This window comes from Felis catus, chromosome D4 (genome assembly GCF_018350175.1).
Source record: "Felis catus isolate Fca126 chromosome D4, F.catus_Fca126_mat1.0, whole genome shotgun sequence".
Classification (NCBI taxonomy): Eukaryota; Metazoa; Chordata; class Mammalia; order Carnivora; family Felidae; genus Felis; species Felis catus.
In genome coordinates, this window is record NC_058380.1 from 26,646,074 (window position 1) to 26,658,685 (window position 12,612).

General features: G+C 35.0%; 1 protein-coding gene across 9 annotated transcripts in view; it reads right to left on the reverse strand.

Moving 5' to 3' along the window:
• AGTPBP1 (ATP/GTP binding carboxypeptidase 1) overlaps window positions 1-12,612 on the reverse strand; it is a 168,469-nt gene that overhangs the window by 121,200 nt on the left and 34,657 nt on the right. For all 9 annotated transcript variants that reach the window (XM_045043681.1, XM_023242224.2, XM_023242223.2 and 6 more), the window contains one exon: window positions 2,388-2,455. In XM_045043681.1, coding sequence (XP_044899616.1) covers window positions 2,388-2,455 — 68 coding nt within the window. The remainder of the gene's footprint in view (window positions 1-2,387; window positions 2,456-12,612) is intronic.

A 12,612-nucleotide genomic window follows, 5' to 3' on the forward strand; every position in this document is an offset into this window, starting at 1 on the left:
TTACTTTGATGAATATTACTAAATTGCTCTTCATGGAGTAATTTACACTCCCACCAACAATGTGGAAGAGTATTTCCCAAAGTCTGGACAACCAATCTAAGAAGAGAAAATGTTTAAATTCTTTCCTTTGGTTACATTTCTCTTATTAAAAGCGATGCTTGGATCAAGAAAACCACAGATAAAGCAGAATTATGACCTACTTAGAGAATTTCTTCACCCCCAAAGTAGAGGAATGTTACAATGTTTATACAGAGGAATTTCAAAAGTGCTGTGTATCAGTGACTGGCAGGAGTCTCTTACTCTTCCCCTTTCCAAAAGGGAATGAGTGTTGTCTCTGCTTCCCCATTTTAGCTTATAGACTAATGGAACCAAAAGGCCACATCTAGACCAGTTAGAGGATTATGCATTAACCAGAAACCCTTGTCTTAGCATTGGCGATATTAAATGGACCATCAACTCACTAGAGAGGAATCTGAAAGAAGAGAGGGCCAGACAGACATCTGTTAAAAAGAAGAATGGACTATGGCAGAATATTATTATGTGTTTGGCAAACTGATTTCATCTTCTTCCTGGGTACACAAACCACATTTTCCAGCCCTCTGTAATTAGGTTTGGGCCATGCGACTGAGCTCAGGCCATTGGAACCTGAATGGAAGTTGTATTGTCATGTCTAGGCCTTACCCAGACAAGTCTCCCATATTTAATTCGCCACCTCCCATCCCTGCTGACCTCAGTAAATTGTGATAAAGCAAACAAACAAAACAAATGGTGTTCAATCTCAAGTGCCATTTGTGTTTCTTTTCCTGGGAACTGTCCAGAACGTCTACACATTTTTCTATTGGGTTACTGATTTAATTTTTCCTTACTCATTTGTAAAACTTCTTTACATGTTAAAGAAGTTACACAAGTTGAATGTTTTTTCCTCAGTTTGCCAAGTGTCTAGGGTGTTTTTTTCCTACATACTTTTGTTAATGGAGTTGAATTTATCCATCTTTTCCTTTATAACTCCTGAGTCTTTTTTTACATTAGAAAAGCCTTCCAGGGCACCTCGGTGGCTCAGTCAGTTAAGCGTCCAACTTGGGCTCAGGTCATGATCTCACAGTTCGAGAGTTCAAGCCCCATGTTGGGCTCTGTGCTGGCAGCTCAGAGCCTGGAGCCTGCTTCAGATTCTGTGGCTCCCTCTCTCTCTGCTTCTCCCCCACTCAACCTTTGTCTATGTCTCTCAGAAAATAAATGAATATTAAAAAAATTTTTTTTTAATAAAAAAAAAAGCCTTCCCTGTTTAAAGATTATTTAAAGATTTCTCCCATTACTTCCTCTAGTATTATGATTTTATTTTCCAAGCTTAAATCTTTGCTGGATATGGAACTTACTTTGGTGTAGGAAGTAAGGATCCACTACACTTTTCTAAGTGGCTACCAATCTATCTGAGCTCCACTTAGTAAGTAATCCCTCCACTTCTCACTGATCTGAAATGCTACCTTTCTTAGATGATATTAAATTCCCATGTGATCTTAATTTATTTCCAGAATTTCTATTACACTGATGTCTATTACTCATGCACAATTTCTAAGCTATCTATCTGAATTACTAAAATTTTATAGTGTTCTTTGATATTTGATGCAGCAAGTCTTTTCTCATTTCTCTCCTTTTTCAGAAATGTCCTTTCTACTCTTGCTTTTTATTTTCCCATCGGACTTTAGAAAGAAAACTGTTAATGTTTTTATTGAAATTACTCTAAACTGATGAATCAATTTAGGGAAAAATGACATATCATTTTGAATAGAAAGTGACTCCTACCAAAAACCATGAACTTACTCCCTGTTCTTTTTTTTTTTTCCAGCTCTATTGAGATATAATTTGACATATAGCACTGTGTAAGTTTAAAGCATACAATGTATTCACTCCCCTACTCTTAACACCGCACTGAATAAAATTTAAAATCCTGATTCTGAATATATCCTGCTGTTCCACCCCAAAATTTTACACTGGGATAGAAATTTAATTATTACCAACATAATATAGTTATTCAACCAATACATGCAGTAAACTAAATCACAAATATATATCACCTAACACAATAAATGAGAATTTCCAACATCAATCATTTATTTCCAGCTAATGCCTTCTTATTACCAACTGGAATGGCAGGTTAAAATTTAAAATATGGTTACATGATAATCATCAGGGAATATACTTAGAGGTTTACCTAATATATATTAGAATGCTTCTGCCACCGTTCCAAGTGATCATTTAAAACATAAAACTAACTTCCATTCATTGGCTTTACCTCTAGAATAAAACTTTTATACTTCATATATACATTTTTTCCTTCAGTCCTGGTTGGTATTAATAGTTATATTAATTAAAGCCTATCAGCGATTTACCTCTAGGGTTGACAGCAGAACTTCCATTCCTGTAGAACCTTTGGCTGTCATTTCTCTCCTTGTCTTTTCTGAAAGGTATAAAAAAGTTTTCTTCTAAGATATGAAAGAAAAAAATTACATATAATTCTATTGTATAGCTAATGTAGAATCCACAGGACTCCATTGATTTAGTAAACATTCTAAATTGGTTCTTAGATGTGTCTCCCTCTGATACTGCTAATTATACTCTATGGGAACTTCCAGATCTCAGTTTACAAGACCTTCCTTGCATTTGATCACATTTCCTATCATGAACTAGATGAATCCTTATCAATCCATCTGTAATCTTAAAATCAGCAGTAAAGTGTAGATACCAGAACTGCAAGTGAGGTAGGAGTAGTAATGGTAGGCCTCTTTATTATCTTTATGACTAGAATTAGAAAATATTTAGTCAAAATTGGTGAAAACAAAAACCTAGTTCTATTTTCAAATGTTTTTACTGAACTAATACTATTTTAAAATTCTGAATTACACAAAAAATACAAAACTAGGTTAGAGCTGTTTCTGCAAGACTCTGGAGATCAGATCACCCAAATAATCCCTTTTATCTCACTGAGATTGGGGGCAGGGGGAACAGTATACATTTTCCTCTATTTAAACGTTTCTAGAGCTTCTCCACGATTCTTTTCCTTTGATTGACAAGATAAGAAAGGTAGAAAGGTAGACATTTAGATAGACCACACACAACTTATATGTACTTTACCTATATCACCTCATTTATGACTCACTTTAACTGTCCAGGAGAAAAATTACTATTTTTACAGACCAGAAATTTGAGTTCAGAAAGAAGAAATCTGTACAATGTCATTGAGCAGGTAAGGGTAAAAGTAAGAGACTAGGTGATCCAGATGTTTCTGAACCCAAAGCTTACAGTCTTTCACTGATTTAGTGTATTTCTAAAAGAGCCACAGGAATCATTCCTTTATATAGGACTGTTGGTACAAGAGACTTGATGACCCTCTCCAACTGTTTCACACCTAAACATTAGTGCCAGGAATTCTTTTAATATAGAATGACGATGCCATTCCTTTCACATTTTGAGATTTTAAAAAGAGAACACAAATAATCCATTCTCAATACAGCACATATTACATAATAAAGTTCAAGAGATTGGTAATACCAAATGTGTTCTACACAGGGATGATCAAGGAGTCTAAGAGCAGAATGAGCCCCGAAGCCCTGATAAGGGGAGGGGGCAAAAGTGAGACTAGGCCTTTCGAACATCACACTTCTGCCCAAAGCAAATCCTGTTCAACTTGCATCGTGAAAGAACGAAAAAGCCATAGGTGGTACAGTTCTGCCACATACAAATTATATATTTACAATTTCACAAGGAAATGAAGTGTAAGATGTAGACGACAAGTCACAAAATCTTGGGAAAAAACTCATTAGTCTGATACCCATCTGAAAATTAGGTTATTCTAAATTATAAGTTATTACAAAAAGGGACAAATGTGCTACAGAGAAGTTATAGTAAAATATTATTTATAATAACTATCAGTAACTACCTACAAAATAAATATGGAGATTAGAAACCATATTTTTCTTTAAAACAACAAACTCATGCTATCATGCATCATCTTGGGTCCAGATAACGAATTTTGTGAAACTTACAGAAGTCTTACAATCTGTTTAAATATAAACTTGCATAAGTGACTGTTCATCTTCTTACCCCTTGCCATAATTACTAATGCTTAAAAGAATGACAAATTTATTTGCCTACAAAAAAAGGAAAAACTCATAAATATTCGTAAAACTCAATTCCCTTTTAAAAAGTATGTGATTCATGGGGCACCTGGATGGCTCAGTCAGTTAAGCAGCCGACTTCCGCCCAGGTCATGATCTCATGGTTTGTGAGTTCGAGCCCCACGTCGGGCTCTGTGCTGACAACTCAGTGCCTGGAGCCTGCTTCGAATTCTGTGTCTCCCTCTCTCTCTGTCCCTCCCCCACTCATGCCCTGTCTGTCTGTCTCTCTCTCTCTCTCTCTCTCTCTCTCTCTCTCTCAAAAGTAAACATTAAAAAAATTTAAAAAATAAAAGTATGGGATTCCTCTGCTGACCCTTCATTTCCCTGGGCCAGCTGCCTCCATCAGTAAGCACTGAGTTATAAAATAAATATTGTTTAAATATCTACAATGTACCCTTGATTTAACCTTTTAAATAACACAACTGATTTACTATTTTTTTTTTACATTTATTTATTTTTGAGAGACAGAATACAAGTGTGGGAGGGGCAGAGAGAGAAGAAGACACAGAATCCAAAGCAAGCTGCAGGCTCGGAGCTGTCAGCACAGAGCCCAAAGCAGGACTCTAACTCACAAACCGTGAGATCATGACCTGAGCCAAAGTCAGACCCTTAACCGACTGACCCACCCAGGGACCCCCACAATTGATTTACTACTAAAGCCAAATGATTTTTCAATATTAATCACATAGAATAGTCAGAAGACTGAGATGTCCTCTACTAACAAACCATTACATTTTCACTTTCATGGAACAGACCAAAAACTCTCCTTATTGTAACATCCACGATCATCTAGTTTATTCCACACGTTAAACGAAAACTAGGTGCCATACAGTTTTTTACTATACTCTAGATTCTGTCATAATCTAAGGAGGTTTTGATGTCAATGATTCAAATACCTAGCTGCATAGTTTTTTTGACAACAAAACCCTTCTCCTTTGCTCTAATTTATCAACCCTTGCAATTCTCGTACCCCAAACTGTCCTACCTCTGGAATCTTAACCTACGATCTCCCTCTATCAGACCCCAGACTCCTAACACTCCTATCCTTCTTTCTTTTCAAAAGATTAGGGAAGTCTCACTGTCACTTTCACTGAAACTTCTAACTCATCAAAGGTAGTGCTATTTTCAGGTAAAATCAGGTCTAGACGTACCCCACTTGGATTCAAAGCCTCACCCCTTAAACTTAACCACCACAAAGCTTTCTAATTAAGTAAATGCTCAAATGTGCATTCTCTTTCCTACATCACAGTAAAAATAATGCCGTAAGAATTTCTTCTCCTAGTTTAAGATTGTTAGTACCAAAAATTCACCATTTCCATCCTTATTTAGAAACACAAAACTACTGTTTTCACTTACCTCAACTCACAGCCATCACCATCTGCCCTGCCATAGCCCACAGCTATTCCAAACGTTGTACCAGTCCTCTACCTATGGACTCTCAATCCCTGGGCCTCTGTTCCCAACTCTCAGCATCTATATTTCCCTCAATGAATTGAGACAAAGTGATCTGTTAAGTACAGATGAAATTCTATAAACAATTACCAAAATCCATATACTCATGTATCAAAGCCTTGACAATTTTGCATTCCTTTTTCCAGTCGGGGTATTGGAAGAGGATGTGTCCTTTTTACTACATTCTGAATCCCATCCTTTCTACCTACTTATAAAGCTATAGCTTCAACCTCCACCCACATACTGTTTTTTATTTTCCCATATACTTAACAAACCTTATTTTACCTTGCCTCTTCCTCTATTTCTTTGTTTTCTCAGTGAAACTCTCTCCAACAACAACAAAAAAACTCTATACTCCCCAACGTTATTTCATTTGCCACTCATATTACAGCATACTGTAATCTTCCTTCTAATTCCACCACTTGAAAGTGCTCTTGTTGTGGCCAGTAATTTATTAATTATCAAGTCAAAAAGGTCTTTATTTTAACTGACCTCTCTATGTTACTTAACATTACTGACAATGCTTCCTCCCTTGGCTTTTTCAAAAGTCCTTCCCAGTTCTTATACCACTACATGCTTTCTTCAACACTGTCAATAATCTGAATGTTATATTTAACAGGCAAGGATTTTAAAGCAGCTATTATAATTACATTCTATTACATTAAGGAAAATACAAGGTCACTATGAACAAAAATATAGGAAATCACAACAGAAAAATTAAAAGTATGATGAAGAACCAAATGCATATTTCAGAAAAGAAAAATACAATGTGTGAAATAAATATCAGATAGACATAATGGTAGACTGCAGAGGAAAAGGGCAGAGAACTTGAACAGAAAAAGGGAAATTTATCCAATCTGAATAACAGAATTAAAATTGAAAAACAGGAGCCTCAAGGACTTCTGAAACAATCTCCACAAGTCTAACATATGTATAATTATAGACCCAAAAGAAGAGAGAATGAAGAAAAAAATATTTTTGATCAGCCAAAAATTTCCTAAATGTGAAAAAAGACACAAATGTACAAGTTTGAAAAGCTCAGCAAATTCCAAGCAGCATAAATACTAAGAAAACTACAGGCAAACTTCTGAAAACCAAAACTAATGGAACAATCGTGAACTCAACCAGAGAAAAATGACACATAACTTTTAGAAAACAAAGATTCAAAAATAGCAGACATCACCTTTGAAATTATGGAGGCCACAAAATAGTGGAAGCACTGTTTTATGTGCACTCTAAATGCTGAAAGATAAAAACTGCCAACCCAGAATTCTATAACCAGTGAAAATATCCCTCAAGAATTAGGTGAAATAAATCCACTGTCAGATGAAAGGAAAAAAATTCTTAGACAGCAGACCCGTCCACTAGAAATGCCAAAGGAAATTCTGTAGGCTATCAGGGAAATTATACCAGACCAAACTCACATCTTTAGGAAAGAATAGAGCTTCAGAAATGGTAAATACCTGAGTAAATATAAAAACTACTTTTTTTTCTTAGTGTCTTTAAAATACACATGATTTCTTAAAGCAAAAATTGTCTTTTGGGGTTTATCATGTATACAGATGTGATAAATATCACAAGTATAGCTAAAGAATGTAAATATAAATGGATATATAATGTGCCAAGGATTCCAAATTTTATATGAGGTTACAATATCAATTCTAAACAAAGGATAAAAAGTTACTGATTGTTTATTATGATTTTCAGAGGAATGATTTCTTAAAAATGCAAACAGGTATAACTAAAAAGTCAATAGGTAAATTAAAATGGAATTCTAAAAAATGGTCAAATAATAAAAAAGAGGACAGGACAAAGAGAAACGAGAAATAAAAACAGAAAGGACAAACAGAAAACAAGTAACTATAAACCTAAGTCCAATCAATGTTATATTAAATTTTATCAAACTAAATGCTCAAATTAAAAAGCAGAGAATGTCAAACTGTTACCTACAAAAGACACACTTTAGATTCAAAAATACAAATAGGCTAGAAGAAAAAGAACAGGAAAAGCTAATCATGTAAACAAGTATAAAAAAGCTGGAGAGGCTATACTAATATCAGACAAAACAAACATCAAGGTAAAGAAAATTACTAGAGATAAAGATGAACATCCCATAATGATAACAGGGTAAATTCATCAAGGACATAAAAATCCTAAACATGAATGCACTATGTCATTTTCACAGGACTCTCTTATAGCAAAATACAAAATGTAGACCGTTCCCAGAACACAAATCTCAGCTTTCTCCCTCTCTACCTCCTCCTGAGAAAATATCACTTCACTTCCATTAATTTAACTACCAAGCTTTTGGTTCTCAATCCTGATCTTTATTCAGAACTCTGAAATTCAGCAGAATTTTCCACTTTTTCTCCTAACTATTTTACAAGGCATAAACTTGTGGAAGCAGTAATTACAATGTTGTAATTGTTGGGTTTCTACCATCTATGAACACAATATATATGATGACAACAGCACAAAGGAATAAGAGAGAAATGGAGCTATATTGGGAAAAAAGTTTCAATATTTTATCAGAATTAAATTAGTATTAATCTGAAGTTCAATGTATACTGTAATCCCTATAGGAGCCACTAAGAAAACAACTAAAATCTTTAAAAACCAGAAGATCAACAGATGACACAAAAGAAGGCAGTAGAGGATGAGAATAGTAATATAAAAGGCCTGAATCATACAGAAAACAGCAAAAAGGCAGATGTAAATCCAATCATCCAAGAAACAAGTACATTAATTTGGAAACCAAAAATACTCAGATTAGATTTTTAAAAAGATCCAAAAATATACTATTTCCAAGAAACATGCTCTAGAATAAAAAGCAGAAACAGACTGAAAGGAAAAGGAGAAGGAAAAGGTATAATATGCAAAGAGTAACCATAACAGCTAGAAGGGTTACATTATTAAACAGATTTTCAATCTAGAAATATTACTGGAGACAAAGACAGACATTTCATAACGGCCAAACAGTCTTTGACGTCAGGAAGATTTAACAACTCTAAATGTATACACAGAGCCTCAAAATACATAAACCAAAACTGCCAAAACTGAAAAGGAAAATATACAGTTCACCAACAGGTAGAGAATTCAATACCCAATTTTTAACAATTAATAGACAAGCTAAACTAGAAAATCAACAAGGTATATAAGATTTGAACACTATCAACCAAACTGATGTAACCAACAACATTGATAGGATACTCCACACAACAGCAGATGGAATACTCAAGTGCACATGGAACATTCTCCAGGAGTGACCATATACTAAGCCATAAAACATGTCTCAATAGGGGCGCCTGGGTGGCGCAGTCGGTTGAGCGTCCGACTTCAGCCAGGTCACGATCTCCCGGTCCGGGAGTTCGAGCCCCGCGTCAGGCTCTGGGCTGATGGCTCAGAGCCTGGAGCCTGTTTCCGATTCTGTGTCTCCCTCTCTCTCTGCCCCTCCCCCGTTCATGCTCTGTCTCTCTCTGTCCCAAAAATAAATAAATAAAAAAACGTTGAAAAAAAAAAAAAACATGTCTCAATAAATTCAAAAGGACTAAAATCATACAAATCTCCAACCACAGTGGAATTAAATGGGAAAACAACAGAAAGAAATTGGGAAATTCTGAAATAATGGGAAATTAAACAACACAATGCTAAATAATCCATGGGTCAAAGAAGAAATCACAAAAGAAATTAGAACAAATGTGAACTGAATGAAAATCAAACTACAACATATCAATATCTGAAGAATGCAGTGTTAATAGGGAAATTTACAGCTTTAATGCCCACATTAGAAAAGAAAGGTCTCAAAATCAAAAATCAATAATCAAAGTTTCAATTTAAGAAAATGGAAAGGGAAGCAAAAATCAAACTCAAAGCAAGCAGAAGGAAGGAAGCAATAAAGATTAGAGATCAATGAAAGAGAAAAAAAGAAAAACAGAGGTAATCAAGTTGGTGCTTTCAAAAGAGCAACAAAATTGACAAATGTTTAGCTAGACCTGAGTCTAGCACTGTTGACATTTTGGGCCAAATAATTCTTTCTTGTAGGGCGTTGTCCTATGTGTTACATAATGTTCAGCAGCATCCCTGGCCTCTCTCCACTAGATGCCAGTAACAATCCCCTTCTCAAATTTCACAACCCCAAATATCTCCAAACATTACCAGTATCCTGAGGCAAGTGGAGGGAAAAATCACCCCTGGTTGAGAACCGCTGAGCTAGACAGACCAAGAAAAGAGACAGATGACACAAATAACAAAAATCAAGAATGCAGAAAGAACATCACTTCCTACCCTACAGAAACTGAAAGGATTATAAGGGAATTGTTATCAACAGATGTATGCCAACAAATTAGACGATTTACCTGAAATGGATAATTATTATGTTTCTAGAGAAAAAAATTAAGGGTAAATTACAAACAGTATCATGCATGCTGCAAATAAGTAGTACATTATTAAAGACAGAAAATGTAATGCGTCCAAGGAAAACTAGCACTAAATTGTGGAAATACATATTTCAACTATGTAAACAGGTATTGTAGGAGTTTGGTGTTATTGTTGTTGTTTTTTTTTTTTAATTACAAGTAGTACATTTAAATTATGAGTAGCATGTGCTTACTGCAACAATTCTAACTGTAGAAAAGTACCTTAAGTAAATTAGGAACTTACCTCATTCCCCTCCATTTCTATCCCATTGATAACTACTGCTAAACATTTGGTATGCATATTTATGGTTTTGTTTTTGCTTTTTTGCCTTGCTCATACAAACATTACACACATTTATAATGATTTTGTATAAAAATGAGTTTACACATATAGTTATATAAGCCAAAGACACTTGCTTTTTTACTTAATATGTTAAACTTAGGACTCCAGAAACAATGCATATAGTTCCACATACAATCTGTATGTTCCATATAACACAAATAACTCACTGATAATAGCTGCATAATATAATTTTAAAGTTCCACAATTTGGCTACATCAAAATTAATTCAACCATTTTCTCACTGATGGATATTTAGGTTGTATCTTAGTCTTTGATAGGCAAACAATGTTGCAAAACATCCTCACACACTCTCTTCTATACTAGCATTTTTATTTCAGTCAAACACATTCCTGAGAGTCAACCAGCAAGTGCACTTTAAATTTTAATAAATATCGTCAGATTCTTTTCTTCCAAGTTAGTAATAATTACTGCACCACCAACAGTGTGTAAGAATACCCTATTTTCCATGTCCCCAAAACAGGATATTATCATTTTCTAATTTCTGCCAACCTAACCAGTGAGAAGTATCTCTGTTGTTTTTATCAGTAATTCCCAACTTTCAAGGAGGTAAAGAACCTTTTCCTAGGCTTACTGGTTATTTGCATTTCTTCTTCCTTGAACTACAAATTTCTAATTTCTCTCAAATGGATAGCAATTTCTCTCTCAAATGGACAGCAAACAGGATCATCCTATAAATGATGACGGGACAATCTTCCACTTCTAACTTACACTGTGTTGACTGCCTAATCCAAGGTACTATAAACAAAGTCCCTGTATTACACAACTCAGGGGACAGTGCTTAGGGGCTGGTCCCCCAGTGGTGAGTGGCATAGGAGAGGGGCAGTCTGGGTAATGGTATGCTTGGGGCATTTTCAGTGGTGATGCTGGAGTAGGAGGGCTTCCAGGCTGTGATGGGAAAAGTCTGCAGCAGCAGAGGCAGGGTACACAAGTGTTATTTGTGTGTCTGAGGAATTTGTTTTCTTTTGGTTTTGTTGGTTTTGTTCTGAAGAGGTATTTCATATAACAATACAATGAATATCCTTGGTACGTCTAACTTTGCACTATTACAGTGTACATCCTTGCATATAGACCTTGGTTGATAAGCACAATACTTCCAAAGGCTAGAATCCAGTTAGTGACTTCCTGAATTAAAAAGTACAGGCACGTATTTTAGATTTTTGTTAGAAATAAATGTCATCTGTTAGAGAGATCTCCTCAACCACCCCCGAAATACATGGACTGAATAGGAGGAAGTTATCAAAATAATAATAGTCTATGACCATTTAGAAGGGTTAAGATACTGAGTTCTTAAACACAGTTCAATGCTTACTGAAGGACCTGAAACTTTAGAATAATGAAATTGAAAATTAAATAAAATACTAATTAGGGGCACCTGGGTATCTCAGTCGGTCGGTTAAGTGTCCGACCTCAGCTCAGGTCATGATCTCACAGTTCATGGGTTTGAGCCCCACATTGGGCTCTGTGCCGACAGCTCAGAGCCTGGAGCCTGCTTTAGATTCTGTGTCTCCCTCTCTCTCTGCCCCTACCCCGTTTGCATTCTATCTCTCTCTTTCAAAAATAAAAAAAACATTTTAAAAAATTATTTTAAAAAATAATAAAAATAAAATACTAAAATTAAAAAATGTCTGGACTTTAATTTTACCAGAATGTCTTCAATGTATCACTGTTAAATATTAAGGCAGCTGCTGGTTTACCCTTATTTAACTAAAGAAAAATCAGGTGTTTTTAGGGGTTTTTTTTTTTTGGTTTTTGGGGTTTTTTTTCTGTTTTTGTTTTCGTTTTAATCAACCACAGGTTTTGGAACCTTAAATTCCTTTTTTAGCATCTACTGAAATGATTAAATAGATTTTATTTGACCTGTTCAAATAATGTTATACTGGTACAGTTCCTGATATTAAGCCATTTTACATTCCTAAAATAAGTGCTCTTTAGCAATGACATTCATTTTTTAATGTATACTTAGACTTAATTCACTAATGTTTTATTTGGGATTTTTCATATTTGTATTCCTAAGTGCAAAGTCAGTACCCTTCTTCTCTCGTACTCTGTCGAGATTTCGATACCAATTCAGTAGTATTGACTTCATAAAATAGAGCACTGAAGCCTAACTACAGGTACCATTTATTGAACATCTTAGCATTCTTTTTTTTTAAGATTTTTTTTAAGTTTATTTATTTTGAGAGAGAGAAAGAGAGAGAGCACAAGTGGG